Below are 20,338 nucleotides of genomic sequence, written 5' to 3'. Positions count from 1 at the left end.
GACTGATGAGGCTGGCACATATAGAGCATTGGGGTTAATCTGTGTTAGCATTTATTATTCACGTAGATTAAATGCATATTTTTTTGTTTACATAAACATATAGCTGTCAAAGTGTGTGTGCTTATATGTCAGTATGTTTTGTGGTTGTAAGGTACAGTACAGTGGACACAGTCCACATTAGTCCCTGATTGCAGCAGGGCTGGAGGTTGTCATTGTTTTTTTTGTTTTTTTTATATATATTTTTAAAAATTTTTTGGTGCCAAACAAACCAACCTCAGATATTACTTCAAGAAAAAAACTGTAGACATAACCATTACTGTTATTCTTTTAGAATAAATGAGTGTCCCTTTCTGTTACAGGTTGTCCCATGCCCAGAGATCAGCAGTAAAAGTTCTACGTAGAATGCAGTACTTTGTGGCCAGGAGGAAATTTCAGGTGAGTAAAAGAAAATCCAGAGGAGGAAAGAGAATCTTTTTAAAGAGCACAAGAAAGAGGCAGACAGAGATAAAGAGGGAACACATGCACATTGACAGAGACAGAGCAAGACAAGGAGTGATATAAGTAAGCTGTGCCGGTAGTGTGTGTGCTGTTACACAGGAAGAGGAAGGGGTGCCTCAAGGGTATATATCAGCATGTATGTGTGTGTATGTGCCTGTTTATGTGTAATTGAAGCTTGCACCTGCATGTCTTGTGCTCACTTCATCTCAGGCATAGTATCATGGGAAATCTATTAATCTGACTCTGCGGCTACAGTAGGGCTTCACTTGCAGTATTGCACACATGCTGTTTGTATGCACTCACTTGCAAAATACACCCACTCACAAACATACCAGGACCAGACCTTACATAGTGATGAAGCAAAAATCTGCAATAAAATACTTGAGTTAAAAAACATCATGTGTGGCACGTGTTGGTTATCATTTTTCTGCAACATGTTATTGTTGATTGATTCCAATATTCTCACTTTTTTTTAAGTGTTCTACATATTTTAAATAATAGTTCAAGTGATATCACCTGGAGAGAGGCAGAGTGTATACTGTTATGTTCCTTCAGCGTCAGACTAAACAGATCTGTGAAAGGGCCTTAACAAACTCATGCACTTGTCAGTATGCACGCATCCAAACACAAACGCATTGAACTCTGTACACTCAAGGGGCTTGGGGATATTTTCAGGGACCGAGCAACAGAGACTATGGCTGACAATGACTTTTGTGTCCGTGTGTGTGTTTTTGTTTTTGCCTACGTGTATACTCACTGATCTGCAGGAAGCGAGGAAGCCTTATGATGTACGAGATGTGATCGAGCAGTACTCACAGGGTCACCTCAACATGATGGTTCGCATCAAGGAGCTACAGAGAAGGTAGTGTCTTTGCTCTTGTTTCATGCTCGTACTTGTTTCCACCTTGATGGTCCTTGTTGGGCTCTAATGAAGTCCAGTCCTGACTAGAGTAAAACCTTTTGTCAATCTCCCCGTAAGTGTTTCTGCTTGTTTAGGGTGATTTTCTTACTTCAAATAACACAACACTCTCCCATGAAGGAGGTCAGTTACATAATAAATTTATGAACCTATGTAACTGTATCACCTGGACCTCAAAATATTAAACCACGTGTGTAAATAAACGTAAGACAGATTTGATTGTTGTTTGACACAAAGAATCAGTCATAGGTTCAAGGACATTTATAGTAACAATTCTAGTAAATTGTGCTGTTTTTTATAAAATCCCAGCTGTTGACAGATCTTTTTTTTTTTAATAAAGATCAAAAGAGACTGAAATCAAAAATTTTCTATAAGAATGTAGGAAAAAGACGACATCACAGCATTGGCCATATCAGACATAAATGAAAGCTAATTAAGGACATACGATTACTGTGATCAACATCCAACCTTAGTTTTAAGTTGCTGAAAAGAAGAAAATGTTTTCAGTGCTTATTGAAAAACTTTGCCTGCATCAGTAAGTTTATTGATAGCCAACAGTCCACATGTGCGAGTGAAACCTCTCAAACTGTCAGTGCACGTTTTGAACACTTGACGTCTCAATAAGAAAATTACATTAATTTGGTCACCCTTTTTGAAATTAGCATCTGGATCTTTTCTGAAGGTTGTTGTATAGCGGTGCTGTTCATATGGACATCATTGCTTTTTAGTCTTTTTGGCAGAACATTAAATTGTCTTCTTTTACTGTTTTGTTTATGAGCTGGAGTAAAGCTATATTCAATCAACTCTATCTCTCTGTATCTGGTCAGTGTTTTGCACCTTCTAATTTCTTCTGTCCTCTCCCCCAGGCTGGACGGCACACTAGGGAAGCCTGGAATGTTTCTTCCAGGTAAATACACATCAAACACAACAGTCTACATCTGTGTCTGTGTTTGTAACTCAACCATATAAAAGCTGTGCCAGACTAAATATGACAGAGACGTCCCTGATATGTGTGCGCACATCTGTTTGGATGTGGGTATGTTTATGCTTGTGTTGTTACCTTTGTGAATATGTGATTTTATTTTTGAATGTGCATGTATACATGCATTACCACGTATGTGGATGTATTTCAGAATGTGTAATATAATAAGTAATTTTTTTAGCAGGTTAGATTGTCCATTTGTTAAAGGTAGGATTAGTGATCCCTCAAAAGCGTTTTCGTCATTGACATGAACAAAACCATTGGATGGCCGACCTGCCTGTTCTACTTGTGCCCACTCTACACTGAAATAATATTTATAACATTTGTAAACATTATGTGGGTTTTTTTTTTTTTTAGAAACTGCTTGAAAATGAATGAATGGTTTCACAAAGAATCATGAGGCTCTTACTTACAATGCCATGTTTTCAATGTGCATATGAATATACATTAATCTAAGTGTAATGAAATTCACTTTTCTGAATGTGTTTTTGTAACTGTCACCACCAAGAATTCAAGTAATACAATACTTGCTGTCAAGGCAATGAATGCAGTGAATATCTGTGTATATATTCAGTTTGTTAGATTTTTTTTTTCTTCATTTTTCATTCCCCAGGAAAAGGCGAAGATAAAGAATACCCAACTGTTGGAGCTCGACTGATCAGGCTGGAAGATAAGGTAGGCACACTCCTGTTCCTATGTATGTGTGTTTTGTCTGTACGAGTAACAGAGATGATCTGATTAGGTTAACCTTCGAGTTCATAATGCATAACTGTGTGTGTGTCTGCAGAACTGTCTCTCTTATCAGATGAATATATGTGGTAGAATCTTTTGATATAAGAATGTTGTGGCTGGGTTCAGTCAATCTCTTAACAACATCAAACATACACTTCCTCCATGCTCTGCCCTATCAGCATTTGTTCATCCTCACTAGGTCGGTTGGTGACAATTCTTGGATGTTTCTGCAACAGAATATCAGAATAGTGGAAGCATTAACTGAATAGAAGTCCTGCAGTGAGTCATAGCCAAAAGGCAACAGCTGTGTTATGAAGCCCATGGGTATAACTAGGCGTGTCCTCTCTCATGGGCATGATGCCGGCGTGATACCGACCCTGATGCCAGTATGATGTTGAGATAGACATCTCCCCTTTGGGCATGGTTGAACCAGTTGGACTGGTGTGTGAATATGTCTGCCTTCATGTGTATCTGTTTCTGTGCTTTCCATGTGAAAATCATCGGGTTTGAAATGTGTTTGTTTGTTTTAGTGTGTGGTTACATCTCTTGTCTGTTTGTCTGACTGGTGGCATCACTAGAAAGTGAAATTATTTTTTGTGGATTTGGAAGGGTTGGGACATGCGTTTGTGTGCTCAAACAAGTTTTTATAGAACTGATGTTTAAAATTGAATACTGACCTTATAGTGAAGTTGTTGTAACATCTCACAGTAAGTGAAAACAACTCATTTACAATAAAACAACAGCCATTTCTACTCTATTTAAGTCAGCTAGCTCAGGATTTTCCCCCACTTTGCCTTAACATTTACCTTCCCGTCTCTGTACGCTCATCAGCTGTGATATTCTCTAATGTTTGCATGCATTAGTTGTTCTCAGTCCCTTTTGTTACAGACAGAGGAGTAATGATCTTGAACCAATGTACGCTCCAAGCCTGAAGACCTCCCTCAATGATTGAGTTCTGGCCCATTTGCTCTGGGCAACATGTTGTGATCATAATCTCTTGATTGGAAACATAAACGTGCATTCAGCAGTGCCTCCTCCACCTATTGCTTTCAGCTTTCTCTTTATCCTCTTTCACTTGTCTTTCCCCATTCTGACTTGACATATAGGCAAAGATGGATAACTGGTAATTAAATCAGTAGAACTGATGCAAGTTGCTTTCCCTACTGAACAATGTGGAACCAATTGCTATTTATCTTAGTAACGTTGCACTCACATGCTTTCCTACAACAAGCATTCTCTCAAAATGAAGTGGAGGAGATCCAAGAGCAATACACAGATACACAGAGCTTCTTCATAATTACTGTTTTTCCAAACCTTGGAACCCTCCCTCTTCCTGCATCTCTTTGCTGGTTGTGTGAATTTCTTGCTTTGATGGTTCTGACAGGACAGCACACCTGTTACATGGTACAGAAAGAGTCATTTTTCCCCCAGGCAGCAGGTGGATGAACCCATCAACCCTTGTTAATTGGTACATTCCCTGGACCTCCTCCAAATATTGGCCTACAAGCTCCAGTAGCAGAGACATTGTTGTCCATTCTAGGTAAACTTTGTATTTATGTTTCTAGCAGATAAAAGTGAATTTATAATTATGGCATAATAATATTGACCTAGAATTCACCTTAATTCTTCTGATTTGCTGAGGTTTCATGGCAAATTCAATTTTTTTTTAATTTTTGCATTTTAAATCTGAATTTTCCCATAAAAGTACGATATCGGCATCTAACAAAATGAGTTAGAATACTGTGTTACAGTAGCAATATAGTCCCAAAGCTAGAAAAAAATGGCACCACAGTGTTTGCAGTTTGTACCATAGAGTTCAGTTGAAAGTTGCAAGTTGTTTGCAACTGAATTTCCAGTGCTGTCATTTTTGTTTGTCTCGCATCACTGCCTGTATTTCATAACATTGTGTAATTCCAGAGTTGCGTCACCTCTGCCATGTCGCTCACAATAGTAAACCTAATGACAAACAAAGCAAAAGCCTGGTGTCATAGTCGAATAACTTCTGAATAGGATCTTTCCCAATAGCACTGAAGAATTATTCATCAACTCTGTGCCCTGATGTTTGTGTCTGTGGGTTTGTGTATGCACAAGAGCATGTTCCCATGCCTTCCTCAATACTCACTCTTGGTCAGCCTCTGGCTACATTTTTCTTTTGACAAATTCCCACTTTTTGCTGCCCTTTCCCCTGTAAAACACCAGCCATTGACCACTGTGACTGCGCTTTATGCTGCAGATGAGTGAGTAAGAATCATTTTCTTGTCCACCTATTGTCAGCACATCACTTGTAGATGAATTTATCTTCAGTGGACTGAAGGAGACTTAGTCATTGTTTGTCCTGTACAGGGTTAGACAGTGATTTATCACACAAAGACAAAGACACATATAGGTCTACACATACACTCAGACACACATGAGCATAGAGTTGATTAATCACTATTCTGTCTAACTCCACTCTCTCAAGATTGAATTCTCCAGGAGCAACTTGGAAACGAAGATGGATGGCACTCTGTGACAGTGTGTTATCTTTCTGTCAGACACACTCAATGAAAAATACCCAAACAGCAAGCTTAAACAGTGGACTGTGTCTCTGGGCTTCAGCGTTGCCTTTCTGAAAGGAGCTGGCTTCATGCAGGATAAAGTTAGTCCACTGTTTGTGGTAAAACTCCCCCAGTTTTAATAGGAACTGGATTTTTTTTCTCGTAGCAATAGACAGACAGGGCATGAGAATTCATATGATATTTATTTACATGGCATTTAAATGTCTGCCTGAAAAAAACAGCATATGTGTTTTTATTGTTTTTTTTTTGTTTGTTTTCGTTTTTTCAGATTGAACAATATTGTGAAGTACTGTGCCATTCAATCATAAACAAGTTGAAATTAATTTTGGCACTTGAAGTATATTTTTTCAAAATAGGTTTTTAAAATAGAAGATATGAAGTGAATTTGTGAAAAAACTCTCCAAATATAGTACATTCATTTTATTGCTAATCTATTAAAATATGAAAAAGCATAAAAATATGGTGCAGTTTTAATATTTAATTGTGGGTTTCTCTGTTTTAATTTAGTCTAATTTAAATCTGTGTTAATTTAGACATGTCTGTATTTTAAATGCTGCTTCTTGCATTAGAAATTATTTGCACATGACATGGCAATACATAAAAAAGAATATGTTAGATATGAGCTAAATTTATAATAGCATAAAAAAAAACATTTCGCTGTCAGACAGAACTCATGGTTCAGCAACATTCAATATGTAGTCCATCATAATTTAGTCATCAAAAAAAGTATTAAGTTGTATTTGGAAATTACATTGATGGATATAAAACCATCAGCAATATGTAGTGAGGAAAACACCCTCTAATGTGCCCTCCAGACCTGCACAGACATGTCTCTGCTCGACACATCATTTGTGTTGCTCTAAGCACACCACATGGATCACACTTGCTTTGTGGTTAACTTCACTCTGCTATATTTGGGCAAATATTCTGTGCCATGTATGTCACGCTTATATCATGTGCATTAGCACTAGGCATAAGCACAAGAATGCATGGCCTGACCTTAATAGCATCTCAATTAGGTAAGTATGCTATAAATTACAGCAAGGCCAAATACTGGAATACTTGAGGGCCGGGACAGAGTGTTGTGTTTGTTAGGAGTCCATCTGTAAGGCATTTAGGGCCCCTCGTCTCTAAAAGCATGGCTTTGAGGGGGGCAGGAGTGTGTGTGTGTGTGTGTGTGTCTGTGTGTGTGTGTGTGTGTGTGTGTGTGTGTGTGTCTGTGTCTGTGTGTGTGTATGTGTGTTTAGACTGGTCCGATCCAGACCCAGTGCAAGGCTTTAGAGAAGAGGGCCTGGTAAACACCCACACGCACATATATACATATTTATACATAAGACCATATACAAACATTCAAGTGAATATCCAGGCACACATAAATATACAAATGCTGTCACAGGCACACACACTCTGTTGTCTCGCTCAGTCCACCAGTGCCTCAGCTCAGCCCCCAGCGCATACACACACACTCACTCAAACAGGAACAGCTTCGTCATCTCTTCAACTGGCGCACAATGACTGAGACTGAAGCAGTGGAGGAAAATATATTTCAAACCTTAATACTATTAACCAGTTACATCAGTTCATGTGTTGTGTCCAACTATGTTTCCTATGTTTGGATATATTGAATAAAATGAACTGTAAATGAACTGCCACTATTATTATGATTTGTAGTATTATCATAATACCACATTATGTTGATATTGTGGGCAGCATTCTACCAAACGTGTTTTATAAAAGAATTAAAGACTCAAAAGCACAAAGAAATTAACTTGTTTTTATAGAAAAGGATTTTTTGCTTTGCTTTAAGTATCAAATTGTCAGTGTGTGCGGATATTCAGTGCAAGTTAAGAGCAATACATTAGGGGAGAATTAAACATTCCTCTGCAAACACTTTCTAATCATCTGTGCATACTTCAAAATTAGTCAATTATAAAACCTTACAGTTATTAAATGTATATAGTGGTCACACTAGATTTGCCAAACCCCTTCTTCTTCCCTTCCTCTGAGTCGTTGTTGCTCTTTGTCACTTCTTTAAATGTTCCTTAGCTCTTCCTTTTCTTTTGTAATTGAGTGATGGTCAGTGACCTTCTGTCTGTGCTTTTCCTGCCCATCAAAGAAGGAGTCTGCTGCCATCCTACCTCCTGCTGTCCAACAGCCTCAATCTTTCTCTGCCTCCCCCCTCTCTTTCTGTTTTCCCATATGGACACCACACTGTTTCTCTCTAAACTCCCATTTGCTCCTATTCCCAGCACCTCACTGCCCCCAGAGCACCCTGTCTGTTGCTGTGCTGTGCTTTGATATATGTGTGTATTGGCCACAGTGTGCTCAGCAGGGAGCCGGACTGACCGGTCCGGTCTAAACAAAGAGAGGAAACTTGGCAAAGGAAGTGCATGCACCCACACACTCAAATCTTTCGCTGCATTGGTCATACTCTAGCTGCTGCATGCTGTGAACAAGCACAGAGTCTATCTGCATGTCTGGACATGCCATGTGATAGTTGCAGCACACAACAACTTAGCAGTTCCCTCTATTTCCCTTTTTTGATTAAATCTAGTTTTCTAAATCCTGTAGGCTTTTTTTGCATTGCCACTGAATGTGCATGTCTGGATAAATGTTGAAGACTGGCAAAAATCTGTTTGTGCAGCAATTTGTTCACAGTGCAAGATGAAACCAGGGGGAAAAATGTATTCATCCTAAAAGGGAAATTTTCTTTTCAAAGTCACCCTTCCACAGTAAGGTGAATAGTCATTTTCTAGCACACCCTGGATCTGCAAGGCTTTCAGTACTTTGCCTGCTAACATTTCAGTTGCAGTCCATGGTTTGGACTGACATTACACTGCAATGCATTATGTTCTGGTAACAAACTGCACCACCAATATGTCCAACCAGAGAATCCAGGCAAATTTCCAAGAATAGGGCTATTCCTCTGTTTACTTTGCAGTCATCAAGGCATAGAGAAAAATTACAGTCGCAGAACATTCTGATAACCCTCCAAACATCCAGTATTGTATTTCAGCTTTTTACTGGTACGTGTTGCTACATGCCCACACCAGTGCTTCCCCTTGTGGCTATTTTCAGCTGTACTCCTGATCCAGTAACCTTTCCTCTGACTCAGGACACCACCTTATTGCACCAAGCTAAACTGGTGTTTCTCACATCGACACTTCCCACCGTTGATGTGGTATCTTTTATAGTGTTGTGAACTTGATAGCATGCATGAGTGGTGTGCTGCTGTGAGTTAGATAGGGCACCAGAAACAGTGTGCCGTTTTGTAGTGCAGCCCAGCAGTAAATCATGTCTCGGCAGTGTGCTGGGGATGCAGCCCCTGGCAGCTCCCAGACGGCCTTTGGCTCTGGCTCCCTTCTCTTAGCGCCACTCTCTAATTTAAGAGCTGGGGACGCTGCCTACTACTGTGTTTCTACCGCATTCCCACAAACCAGAGACGGACAGTCTGCCTGCAAGTCTGGCTTCTTGCTCTCTATCGTACAGTGTCTCTCTTTTGCTCTATCTCTGATTTTATGTCTCTCTATCACTCTTTTGCTCTCACTCCCTGTTTTTTGCCTGCTGTCACAGACTCTTTTTCTGTGGCTCATGGTCTCTCATTCCCAGAACTTGCCCCTTTGCCTTTTCTCTGTCTCTGTTTGGTTCTGTGCCTTCAGGATTATAGGTCTGCAGTCACACTCACAGCATCTAAATCATGTTGTACACTGCCGCTGTCTCTAGTCAGCTCTCTCCCCTCTCTCTCTCTCTGCATCTCTATAACACCCGCTGTGGGTTTACTTCTTGGCCGTAAATACCCATGCTACATTTCCATTTTAATTGCCCAAGTTTCGCAGGGCCCTGGGATATATTTTTTGCACATATATTTTATTGTTTTGGCCAAATGCCTCTACTACTTTCAGTTGAACCTGACCACTAATATACTACATGGACCAGTTCATTATCAGCGGGGAGGTGTGAGATTATTTAAGAAAGTCATGAAGGGGTCAATATACAATTCACGAAACAGGGCTCTTTGTTCTGCTGAGGCCTGTGGTCTTACTAACACGCAGTACTAAATACCCCTGATGCCACCCTACTTTTGAGTGCTATTAAATCAGTCTGCTAGCCAAAGAACGCTGGTGCCAGAGTTCTAACAAGAACGAGCAGAACTGAGCAGATTACTCTTGTTAAGTCTTTATGCTGACTTCTAGTTAAAGAATAGATTCAAAAATGCTACTACTAGTTAATAAGTAACTTGATAATGTAGGACCAACATACATTTCTATCTACTTGGGAAATAAACCTAAGGCTTTAGCTTTAGGTTTCAGCTGAAAGAACCTTGGTCAGAGTAGGATAAAACTGCCTTTACCTACTATACTGCACACAAATGGAACATCCCTGTAGTAGTAGTTGAGATATTTTAGACTGCGCCGAAGTGGTGACAGACATTGCCATACTGCTATATAGGAACAGATCAATTTTTAAAAATTATTATTTGTATCAGGGTATGGTACCATGGCAGGCTAGCACCTTAGGTTCATGGAATGATTTTAACTAGCTGCTACTAATGCAGGCGTGTTTATGACTGTGTAAATAGTTGACTGGCCACTTCAGAAAGTGGTCCTATGGTACTCTGTGCCCAGACGCATCCCATAGTAGTAACCCATAGTAAATTATGGTGTATGTGTGTGTGTGTATGTGCACATCTATGCGTTAGACTGGATGGACCAAGTCAGGCTATGCCAAGTCTCCTGTCATCTCCTATTTGCTTTAATGGCATCAGCTTTTTGCAAAACACTTAACAAGCCTATCTGTATTCCATAGTGAGTTTTTTCTTGCTAAACGACTAATGATTTTATGGGAGTATAGTGGTGGGTGTTTCTGTGCCTGTAGGCTCTATGTTTTTCTGTTGAACAATTAATGTGACACACCTTTCAATTGTGTGTAATTAACTTTGTAGGCCACACAGGATACAGGCCTCGCCTAGTCCTGCACGGTACAATGGATAAAATCAGGAAGTTGTTATTTAAGGCTGAATCAGTCAATGGGATCCTGAATGGGAACTGCATATTTACACTTTGAATGATCACCTTAAAAAAGCAGTTGATACTGTCTCGAATGTTACAGAGTGGAACAATCATTTCAAAACTCACAAACCTGCCAACTCTCACTTTTTTAACCAGAAATCTCACTCATGCTTTCTTTTAACCAGAAACTCATTTTTAGTGTTTTACTGCATTTTGTGACTGCAAAGCTGTAGCAAAAAAAAGTAGAAGTTACCAGTTCAGTGATAAAATCCTGATTCAATGCAGACAGCTCTTCCAGCGGTTCAGAGCCTCTGCTCTTGCCAGGGATCTGGGGATTTGCAAAAAGTACGATTAAAGAGTGATACAGGGTCATTTCCATTGTCACTGAGTGAAACAGATAAGCCCTTTGTTGTGTTAGATTTGATTTTATGCATATGACACTTGGCCCATTTGCTTGCTGTGGACCTTCCTTCCAGGAGTCTTTTTATATGGATGAAGTGGGAACAAAAGCGCCAACATTCACAGTTTTAAATACATCGAAGGTTTGGAATAGAGACAGAATGGTACTCACAAGAGTAGTCATGTGCAAGCTTTGCTTAATATAAACAGAATGATCATGACATGTGGGAACAAAAAACGCACTGTACTTTTTTCAGTTCTGCTTTTATTTTGTATGGCATGTATGGCACTTTTACTGTCTATGGTCTTCAGGTTAATATGAGGATATGAATGTACCTTTGTGAAAGTAATTCATGATAATATTTTGCATCAACAGAACAGTTTCAGTAGTATTCACAGACATGTTTTTCAACATATAAACAAGGCAACAAACCTTCAGATATTTATCCTCATTCCAGTGGTACTTAGCACATGAGACAGGCAGACAAGCAGAAAGAGATGGAGACAGACATTAGTCTAGATTGATACTGTATGTCTCCTAAGGAAGAGGGAGGCCAGGAGTGCCTGAGCTGAAGTCTGATAAGCTGAGTAGATAAAAGCTTGCAATGAACCTTAGACAAGAACGAAACAGAAGGGCGAGCTGACTGGCCTATATCTCTTCCTTTACCCACAAGGAGGAGTATTTAGAAAAAACAGAGATGACTGGAGCATCAGTGTGATAAGGAACAGATAAGATATTCTGCTATGTCTTATATTCTCCCAGATTTTGGAAAGAAGGAATGTGATCTAGAATGTGATCTATTCATCAACTGTCCAGCACAGGAGTTGTGCTAAACGTTATCTGTAGAAACCAGAGTTGGATGGTCAAATGACTTGTTTTTTGTTCAGTTTGACATATTTTAAATTATTCACAATATCCAAAATCTGTGCACCTCTTTGGTTCATATTAATTTTCATAAACCAAGTCCAATCAGCTTTTGTTGTAGCATCACCAATGCTCACACGGCTCCAAAGCTCAGCAGGCTAGCACACGCAGACACATCAAGTGCACACACGGGCAGTTTGTGAGAAGTGAACATCCCCGGGTCAATGTCGGTCAAGAGGTCATTCCCACCAGTCCACCACTGGCTAAACAGCCTGTGTCTGGAGGTCAGAGGTCATCTCAGCAGGGCTGGTCATTAGTGCACAATGGAGCCTATTCTGGACTCCTGTGCAACTGTGTGTTTTGTCTTGTCAGTTTGTCTGAGCTGACAGGGGGTTGTGCACAGTTTGAGAGGGAGCTGAAGAGGAAAGCTGCAAGAGTTTCCTTTGGAGGGATGAGGGCGAGAAAAGCACCTGTGAGCAAAGAGATTGTGTGCATTGCAATGTGTGTGATCGCATGCATCTCTGTCTGGAGTGTGCATATGTGCGCTTGTTCACTACTGAATTTTGCAGGAGGGCAAGTGAGTGGTATGTTTGTCTGTGTCTGTTGAGAATAAGCCTCTGTGTGTGTTTGGAGCTCCCCTTCTCAGCTCACTCAGCACCTTGACATTGGCAATGTGCCACTGTGGAGATCTGCTGCCTCAGCTGAATCGCTCTCCTCCCTTTTTCCTGACTGCACCCTTGCTACCCCAATTCACTCACTCCTCCAATCTTGTTTTACTCCCATCTTTTCAGGCTGCCCAACCGGGAGGGAAGAGCTTAAAGCACTCTGGCTCTTAGAGGGTTTCCTTCCCACTAACGTTATGCCGTCGTCTCCCCCTGATAGTGCTGAGGAGGGGAATGGGCGGTGACTGTTGAATTGGACTACTGTGGGAATGCAGGTGCCACGTGTATGTGTGCGCCTGTTTTAGAATCCCCTCACTGAGTTTGTCAATCAGCTCGGTGTTTGTCATCTGTCGCATCAGCTGTTCAGGCTGTACTGTCGCAGTAATGATAGCACGTTATGACATGATTGCTGCCAAAATATCAAAACAATCTCTTCTTAATGCTCAAGAAACGGAGGTTTTAGTCATATGTTAATAAGTTTCTGTTTTTTGTTTATTTTACTTTTTTAATTTTTGTATATTTTAATAATAATAATAATTGTTTTGAGTTTTGAAGATTTTCTCTATTCATTGGTTACCCATATTACCCATAATTTCTTTATAATTATTTTTTCAGATTTTGTGGATGCTTTATACTGAAGGGTATGAGAGAAAAAGTGATTATATTAGATTATATTAACACTTTAAATTCAGGTATTGAAGTTGCAGAGAATGTTGTTAAAAGAAGAGGGGATGCTACACTGTGGTAAACAGGGGCCTGTCCCAACTTTTTTGAGATGTGTTACTGTCACCAATTTCAAAATTACCTTTTTTTCTTAAAATTGTACATTTTCTGTTTAGACATTTATTATGTTTTTTATGTTCTATTGTTGCATGTCATTGCATTCTGTTTTTATGTAGATTTTACGCATTAGTAAAATTATAGAACTCCCGAATACAGGAGAAGTATCAAATATAACAATAATATTAATCATTAAAAATGAAGTGTGCATTTTCTTTGAGGAATATGCACACTTAAATGAACTAAATAGTAGTGTGTAATATTTGTGCAGTGAAATATAGAGATACAATGTTTTGAAATCTTGAGTGTACTGTTCCTTTAAGTGTGATAAGGCACTCTTTTCCAGTGTAGGTATTTGACAAAAACAGCCTTGACCTTCTCTGTAGCTTTATCTGTCCTGCCCCAACAATGACAGATGGTATCTGTTGCAAGTCATATCACTGTGCACAGTAACAAATTGCGTACAATAAGTGCTTCTTCCCTATACTATGTCCCCACCCTGTAAACAAAATGCACTGCAGCCAAACTTACAGAAAACTTTTCTTGGCACACGTTTCTTGAGAACAACCCATCTCCACCTTGAGCTTCCTATATATCTACTCCCTCCTCCTTTGTTTCATATCCTTTTATTTATTCTTTCTTTCTGTTTTCATACTTTCAATTGTCTTTCTTTTTCTTGATCCCTCCTGCTCCCTTTATTCTCTTAGCTGTTGAGGTTAACCACCACTTGTATTACACTGCATTACAAGTCATCCACACACAATATGTTGTGCAGAAAGAAAAACAGCCCACATTTGTTGTCCTCTCTCTCTCAATGTGGCTTTTTCTCTCTTTAGCTAAATCACAAAAAAGTGAATTGCCTGGAAACCCAATATGGACTCCACCCTGGAGATTACACGGTCAAACCGGCCAGCATGCACTAGAATAACAGCCTGGCCTGCTCTCATTGTCCCCTGCCCAGTGTATATGTGTGTTTGTGTGTGCACAGGCAGCTCTGTGCAACTTACCTTCTCTGAGACTGTCCCAACACGTGACCCTGAATTGGACTAAGCAGTATAGAGAATGGATGGATGGATAGTTGAACATTGAACAGGCTAAAAAAAACATACATGGCAAAATAGAGATATCTACAACTAAGCAATACTGTGCACTTTACCCACCCATGCTTTTGTAGAATTCAGAAAACATATGAATTATGTGATCATGTTGATTGAACTCATTTTTTCCTACTGTAACCAGCCTGAACAATATGTTGACAGTACATAGAAATTAATAAATTTTGTCTACTCATACATCAAATATGGTTGAAATTGGGGAAAATGCTATTTTGATTTGAAGTTCAGAGATTATAATGCCCATAGTTTAGAAAGCTGGTTCCAATCTGAGGCCAGTCAGGCTGTGGTGACCGAGGCTTCTCTAATGCTAGGTCTGTAGGTCTGCAATGCCTGAGACTGGCCTAGAAATGGGGCGGAGTGGCTGACTGTTTCCAGCCATGATGGAGGTAATGAAGGGGTGGTGGTCATCATGATAGACATTTACATAGAGACATGCGCACAGAAACACACACACACATAAACTGACCCACAGTATAAGTTGAATAGTCATACACTCCTGTATATGTGTATGTGTTTTCACAGCACACTGGTTCTCTCCACAGACCACAGGGTCACTATGCTGTAGTCACTCATTAGTGGTCACCTCTACTGGAGGAGACTCACACACACACATATAAAAACACCAGTGGCTTTGCATCAGATTTACCACACACACCTTAACATAAATCCACTCATCCAGTTCACAGTGTTGCTTGCTTTAAAGTAAAAACACATGCAACTCAATTCAAGCAGATCTGCTACATCTCTTTTAAAAGGTGGCTGAGTCATGCATGTAAGGGACATGTAATCACATGTGTGTGGTTGCTGTAGCACAAGATGCAGTGTGACAGACCTCAAGGAGAAAAGCTGACAGACACATATTCACTCTGTCACGCCAGCACAGAGTCGGGCACAGCTGACATCACAACAGTCCGTTGAAAGAAGCTTTTGAGGAAGTAGACTTCTTTAATAAAAAAACCACAGGCATCTCTACAAGCATCTTAAACAATGTAAATAAGAGTGACTGTGTGAAGGTATAAGCCTCAATATACTATTTATTTACTACAACACTCCCCATGTTGTTTCAATGAGCACTATACTGACAGTAGTCTTTAATGATAGACCTAAATGTTTCAGAAGGGTTGATCACACTTTGTGACATTTTAGAGCAACTGCCATGAAATTGAGTGTGAATGGTGTGGTAACGTAGGATAGCATTTTCCCACGCTTTAGCAGTTTTATGTCAACATTTTCCCATACTTCTGCCCATCTTTTCCCATCCAAATGTCCCAAACCTGGTGTGGGAGAAAAAAGCTTGCTCTTCAGGTTTATGGTTATGGGAATCCCTGACACAGCAAGCCTACAGTCAGCTGTCCAGCTGAGTGTTGTCACTAGCTGCCCCTTTTTAGTGTTTACTACAATTAATTCAGCAGGGGTGTCAGTACAGATGGCTGTAGCTGGAAAACAAAGTTTTCTTGCCTTTACCAGTACACAGCCCAATGCTATCATTAAACATGGGTCTTTTGTGTTAACTGATAAAATACACTCCGGCTAGATTAGACTGTTATATGATTACTTTTTTTACTGTTTACCTCTCAGTGACTGGGTCAGAACATGAAATGGTTGTCACAATGATAACTTTCCGGAGCAGTAAATTCTTTCCTGATAGTATAGATTTGTTGTGCTGAGTTTTAGCATCTGATATGTATTTAAACCTATGGATCTACTACTTAAACTGACTTACCTAATCATATTTTATTGCCTCATCTGTGTCTGAATGAAAACAGCTGCATCTAACCTTGCATCGTATTAAGGCTTGACTGCTTTGGGTCTGAGGTGTGGGGAGAGAGGACAGAAAACATGCAGCAGAGATTCGAGCCAGAGATGTTGCATTTATACCGTATGTTACGCGTCTTTGACCTATTGCACCTCACAGAATACCTCAGTGACTTCACCCACTTAGTTTGGTTTCTTCCTACTTTTAACATCTGTATATTCTTTCCATTGTCCTCAACCAGCGACCAATGGGAGCACAAGGCTGTTATAGGATCCACTTATAGAACATGTGTTCTTGTTGATGTTCAGCTGATCGTTACTGTGTGTTGAAATGCAGCTTTTTAAAGTGACACGAAGAATTTGATCATCCAGCTTTTGTTGCCAGCACTTTCTTTGAGGTTTGCGTGATGTATTAGTGTTGTCAAACAAAAGCTCTGGACTCAAAGCAGATTATCACCTGTCCCTACAGCACTCTGAACAGCCTACACATTTACCAGCCACATGAACACTTGGTTGGTAACACCAAGCCCTGCTTCTCTGCTGTCATGAGAAGTATTTATTGTAGCATAAAAACTCACTACAAGGTGGAATTGTAATGGAGGAAGGTTTAAAATATTATAATTTCAGTGCCTTAGGTAACATATTAAACACAGTGCTGAAGCGGCTAATACAGCTGCAAGTTATATGTATCTAACCATTGTATTGTATGTATCTAACCAATGAAAAACAGGGAATAACGTATTTGAACATACATAAAAAATAGCTCAACAAAAAACTAAGGCACATAAAATATAGTCCGTCAGAGCAAAAGAGCTATCCCTATCTTATCTAGTGTCTATAGTGGTATAGCTTTTACTGTACTTTAACAACTGTTATTCATTGACTGGTGCAGGGCATCCTAACCAGGCATTTTCATTCCATAGAGCACACAACAGTGTAATGAAAGCAGGTCATGAGGTAATTACTAGAAAAAAACACTACTCAAAGGAAACATATATTAAAAAAAAAAAAAAAAAAAAAAAAAAAACTTGCATTAGGAGTCATTCAGGAATGGTCCAAGGTATAATTGGAGGTATGAAGGAATGGAACATTACAATCCTGCAGTTAAGGAACAGCTGCCACCAGTCTGTCTGTGGCCAAATATAAGTTCTAGAGCCATTAAAAACACACACACACAAACACACACTTACTGTTAATGAGAAAACATAAAACAAATGTGATAGTATAAAGTATCTAGTGAACTTAGTCCTGTTAAAGCACATCAATCATAAATGTGATAAATATATAACAAATGTATATAATGTTAGAGCAGTAACACTTGGAATAACTAGAACAACAAAATTATGGTATTTCATTTTAAATATTTTTCTTCACAGACACGTTAGTTGTCCTTAAATTGTCAGCGAATGTCATTACATGTGTTAATGTCTAAATTACAACGTGCTGTGATCACCCATTCTCCTCAGGATGGAAAGCTCATTTGGGCCTTGTAGGAATGGCTGAAATTCCTAGTCCCACTGTGGTTTTGAGAGGAGAAGAGTCTGGAGTGCTGAGATGTACCAGATGGGATGCTTTTCCCATAGATGTAAGCATTTTGTGGTACCAGGGTGTGGTTTATAAGTACATGGCTGTGTCTACTGCTCAGAATCTGTAGTATATGGTTAAATCATTGGCATATTTGTATTAGGACTGGTTTTTGGATTAAGGATGAAATTTAGGAGTGAGTTCATTTTCATGTGCAACGGAGACAAATGTCTAGCAGTTAATAAAATAGTTCCTACTCCAGTACATAAGGGGCTCATACAAAAATATTGCTTTACTTAACCACTTTAAACAACTATACCAAAAGATTATTAAGCCATACATATTTGCATGGAGCCTCACTCATGGTTGCTCAAACAGTCCAAGGCCATAGTTGCATGAGATCTGCTGTGTTTTAACTACCATCTATAGTTCTACAGTTCATGTATGTTTGCATACCAATGTGTATATGCTTTGCATATCAATAGATAGACTGTGTCTGCTAGACGTTCCCAGAAAGCACCAAGCAGAGCTAGCTAGCTGAGCCCATTCACTCTAGTCTGAGGAGGGACTGCCCTGTGTATGAATAGCCTGTTAATTGCAGCTTGATGGAAAACACTAATGCAGCTCATAAAAAACAGGACACTTAAACTGGTACAATTACTCTTTCCAACACACAAAGCCAGGAAAACACTCCATGCAGTGCACTCTTCAAGTCATCAGGCTTCTGACTAACAAACAAGTAGCGATCAGTCCAAACTGCTGTTTGTTTTGTCATTTATTTAAAGCTAAACTATGCCCCATTGTATTCAAACAAATTTAGAGAGCCACCACAACAGGAAGAATTGTTCATAACTATAAATCTGATGTGACAGAGTAGGGCTTTCATTATTAATTTTATTGCATTAGAAACTTTTTAATACTGAACGAATTATTTCTTCTGCTGTAAGTCATCATGACCCCAAAGACAGAGTCTGAATCTATGGAGATTTTGTCAGACTCATGTAGAGCAATTAACCCAGAATGCTACAGTCATGGCAGATAAAGTTGTGCGGACAAACACTGCAAGCTATTAACTATTTGATGACCCATAAATCATTAATCTCTGTACAGGATCTCTGCAGAATTGTTTTGGCACAATAGAGAAATATCCAATGTCACTGCTGAATTGAATTAGTGATGAGGTCACAATAGACCCAACATAGCTTCAGGCCCATTTTCACTGAACTTTCCCCATCCTTGTTTGTTGAACAGTAAATTTAAGCAATGTCATTAAAACTGGAGAAGTTTGATGACAGATGTCTGGACGAATCACATCAAGCTAAATAGACCATGGAACATGGAAAATATGGTGTTTTGCAGCATTGGCAGTACCTTTATTTGATAGTGATTTTGGGCTACTGTAAATGTCTGTGCGTGTATACTTGGGCATGTGCACAGGTGGGTTTAATTGTGTTATTCGGTCATTGTAAGCCATTGTAAACGTGTCTTTGTATATATATTGTGCACGTGTGCGCATGTGTGCATGTGTGCGTGCACGCTGGGCCCGCTATTCCCACACTTTTTGCCAGCACTCTCACTGATGACTGCGCCTGACTCTTAAGTTCCCATAGGCTTTATTCTGCTGACTCATCTTCCCGCCACTTTTGCTCCCCTTCTTCCTTTCACTAACCACGTCCTCCCCCGAGTTTTTGTTTTGATTGATGGCAACATTATTTTTACCCTCTTGTACTAATTATCCCTTGTGATGATGGTAATGAGTGTGCATCACTTCAGGGCAAAGCTTTGTAGGTTTTTCCCACTCCCTCAGTTGGGTGCAAAAACAAAGAGGTGCTTGTTAGGAGCCCACAATCAATAGATTATAACCCTGTTGACTGACTGAGAAAGAAAGAGGGCAAGAGAATGAGAGATAACAAGAGAGCTAGCGGGAAGTAAAATTATGTCCGTGTGGTTTGCCATCTCTGTATTTCTGTGCATGAATGGGTATTTGTGCCATTTGTGTGTGTGTGCATGAGCTTGGTACTGTATTACTCTTGTTGTGGGGATCAAACCCTGTTTCAAGGCTGAGTCGGCCTTACTCATGCAGGCCAGATGCTCAAGATTTGGCGTAGTGTTTTTACCTTGTATGTTGAATCCATATGTTGTGTAGACTGTATGGGCTCTTACTTAGTATGTCGTCCTTCTCTTGTGACTGCAATATGTAATGTAATATGTTCCTGACCCTCAAAACCAATGGACCCAAGTTTTACAGCAGACCCCTCTCTTTGGTGTCATTATTGTGATGAAATTGCAGCATGATGGAGACATGGTAGAGAATTTTTCATAATCTAAAGTTTCTCTTAAAATTTTAATTAAAATATGAATTCACAGGTAAAATGTTTCTGCTCCCCCCTTGTCACTATATTGACTTTGAACACCTTCTCTATCTCAACACTGCTTTTGGACTCTTTTGTGCCAGTAAACCATTGTGGTCTACAAAACCAGTCAGCCAGTATGGAATTTAAAGTTGAGTCGAGAGGCCAGAAGAAGCTTCAAATCTTTTC

The 20,338-nt window shown here is 39.6% G+C and overlaps 1 protein-coding gene across 1 annotated transcript in view; it reads left to right on the top strand.

Annotated features, from left to right (window-relative positions):
- The window catches only part of kcnq1.2 (potassium voltage-gated channel, KQT-like subfamily, member 1.2), a 130,731-nt gene that overhangs the window by 82,779 nt on the left and 27,614 nt on the right, over positions 1-20,338 (top strand). The window contains exons 14-17 of the mRNA XM_026311127.1: positions 360-435; positions 1,266-1,360; positions 2,284-2,324; positions 3,013-3,074. Coding sequence (XP_026166912.1) covers positions 360-435; positions 1,266-1,360; positions 2,284-2,324; positions 3,013-3,074 — 274 coding nt within the window. The remainder of the gene's footprint in view (positions 1-359; positions 436-1,265; positions 1,361-2,283; positions 2,325-3,012; positions 3,075-20,338) is intronic.

The sequence above is a fragment of the Mastacembelus armatus genome, chromosome 6, assembly GCF_900324485.2.
Source record: "Mastacembelus armatus chromosome 6, fMasArm1.2, whole genome shotgun sequence".
Taxonomy (NCBI): Eukaryota; Metazoa; Chordata; class Actinopteri; order Synbranchiformes; family Mastacembelidae; genus Mastacembelus; species Mastacembelus armatus.
The sequence above is the reverse complement of the archived record's forward strand: the minus strand, read 5'-3'. Positions and strand labels throughout refer to the sequence as shown.